At 28.6% G+C, this 2,500-nt stretch overlaps 1 protein-coding gene across 1 annotated transcript in view; it reads right to left on the bottom strand.

Annotated features, from left to right (window-relative positions):
* Positions 1-2,500, bottom strand: part of LOC137629764 (transmembrane protein 117-like) — a 188,393-nt gene that overhangs the window by 24,893 nt on the left and 161,000 nt on the right. Inside the window, exon 6 of the mRNA XM_068361382.1 lies at positions 1-134. This exon is cut by the window's left edge and continues 133 nt beyond it. Coding sequence (XP_068217483.1) covers positions 1-134 — 134 coding nt within the window. The remainder of the gene's footprint in view (positions 135-2,500) is intronic.

Here is a 2,500-nt window from a genome sequence, read left to right as displayed (position 1 = left end):
CTGCAGGATGTGCGTGGAGAAGCCTGGCAGGTTGACGTCGATGGTGGAGGTGAAGTGGGGGAAGTCCCAATCCTGCATGACGATCAGCAGGTCCATCACCAGGATGAAGGATGCGAGGAAGGCCCGGGATAGCTCTGAGGGGGGAGAAGGTCAAATGTGTAAATAGGTGATGTGGTACTGAAATGATGGTGACTGCCTTTTACATATCTATGAGGTACTCTTAATAAAGTGTATTTATATGGTACAGTTAATAATGTTTACATTTTTATGAGCTACAGTTAATAGAGTGTATGCATTTATGAAGTACAGTTGATAATGTTTCCATATATATGAGGTACTACTAATAATGTTTACATATTTATGAGGTAAAGTAATAATGTTTACATATTTATGAGGTAAAGTAATGTTTACATATTTATGAGGTACTGTTAATAATGTCTATATATTTTTGAGGTCCAGTTAATAATATTTACGTATTTAAGAGGTACAGTTAATAATGTTTTCATATTTATGAGGTACTGTTAATAACGTTTATATATTTGTGAGGTTCAGTTAATAATATTTACGTATTTATGAGGTACAGTTAATAATGTTTACATATTTATGAGGTACTACTAATAATGTTTTCATATTTATGAGGTACTGTTAATAACGTTTATATATTTGTGAGGTTCAGTTAATAATATTTACGTATTTATGAGGTACAGTTAATAATGTTTACATATTTATGAGGTACTACTAATAATGTTTTCATATTTATGAGGTACTGTTAATAACGTTTATATATTTGTGAGGTTCAGTTAATAATATTTACGTATTTATGAGGTACAGTTAATAATGTTTACATATTTATGAGGTACTACTAATAATGTTTTCATATTTATGAGGTACTGTTAATAACGTTTATATATTTGTGAGGTTCAGATAATAATATTTACGTATTTATGAGGTACAGTTAATAATGTTTACATATTTATGAGATACTGTTGATAACGTTTATATATTTGTGAGGTTCAGTTAATAATATTTACGTATTTATGAGGTACAGTTAATAATGTTTACATATTTATGAGGTACTACTAATAATGTTTTCATATTTATGAGGTACTGTTAATAACGTTTATATATTTGTGAGGTTCAGTTAATAATATTTACGTATTTATGAGGTACAGTTAATAATGTTTACATATTTATGAGGTACTGTTGATAACGTTTATATATTTGTGAGGTTCAGTTAATAATATTTACGTATTTATGAGGTACAGTTAATAATGTTTACATATTTATGAGGTACTGTTGATAATGTTATTATATTTATGAGGTCCAGCTGTACACAGTAATTCCTAGCCCACTTTCCTCTGAGGAAATGCACCCTGGCACACCCTTACTGCGTGGCGTGTAACCAAACAGATAGCGTAGGGAAAGATGGTAGATTTGTGGTCCGCTTACCAATCGGGGAGACGATGCCATAAAATCATGTGTCCAACTGTACATATTATATGAGTGAGGTATGATATAAAGAAAATGACAATAAATGTGAAACGTGAAATACGAGAATAATTAATTCTCATCATTTATTTTGTTCCTTATTTCCTTTCCTCACTGGGCTATTTTTCCCTGTTGGAGCCCTTGGGCTTATAGCATCTTGCTTTTCCAACTAGGGTTGTAGCTTGGCTAGTAATAATAATAATAATAATAATAATAATAATAATAATAATATAAAGACAAATAAAACCATATATTAATATAATCTTTATAATAAAAAATAATAATAATAATATAAACACAAATAAAAACATATATTAATATAATCTTTATAATAATATATCACTTCTGAGAAAAAATTCTAATTATGGAATATATTTTTATTATAATATAATTGTATATATTCATCACCCATGAATAAAAAAAATATAAAAGATTTGGCAATGCTTTTGGCGTTACAACAATTAAGGTCAGAGGCTCCTACTAAACCGACAGACTACCAGCGATCAAAATTGTTGATAATCCAAAAAAAAAAAAAAAATTATCTCTAGAGTTCAAAAATATAGTCAAAATATAGATAAAATTATCGCTGAGTCAATGAATCCTTACAGAAAATGGACAGATAATATTAATAAACAGGGGTAGATTTCATGAATCATAACGTTTCATGAAACGTATGAAGTATATTTTGTGAAGCATATTAAATGCCTTTCGTGAAACATATTAGATTTCATGAAACGTATGAAGTATATTTTTGAAGCATATCAAATAGATTTCGTGAAACAATATTCATGAAACGTACGAAATATATTTTGTGAAACATTAAATAGGTTTCGTGGAACATATAACATTTCATGAAACTTATGAAGTATATTTTGTGAATAGTATAGGATTTCATGAAACGTAAGAAGCAGGCCTATATTTTGTGACAATAAATAGATTTCATGAAACATAAGTTTTCCTGAAATGTATGAAGTATATTTTGTGAAACATATCAAATAGATTTCGTGAAACG

The sequence above is a fragment of the Palaemon carinicauda genome, chromosome 37 (assembly GCF_036898095.1).
Source record: "Palaemon carinicauda isolate YSFRI2023 chromosome 37, ASM3689809v2, whole genome shotgun sequence".
Lineage (NCBI taxonomy): Eukaryota > Metazoa > Arthropoda > Malacostraca > Decapoda > Palaemonidae > Palaemon > Palaemon carinicauda.
The sequence above is the reverse complement of the archived record's forward strand: the minus strand, read 5'-3'. Positions and strand labels throughout refer to the sequence as shown.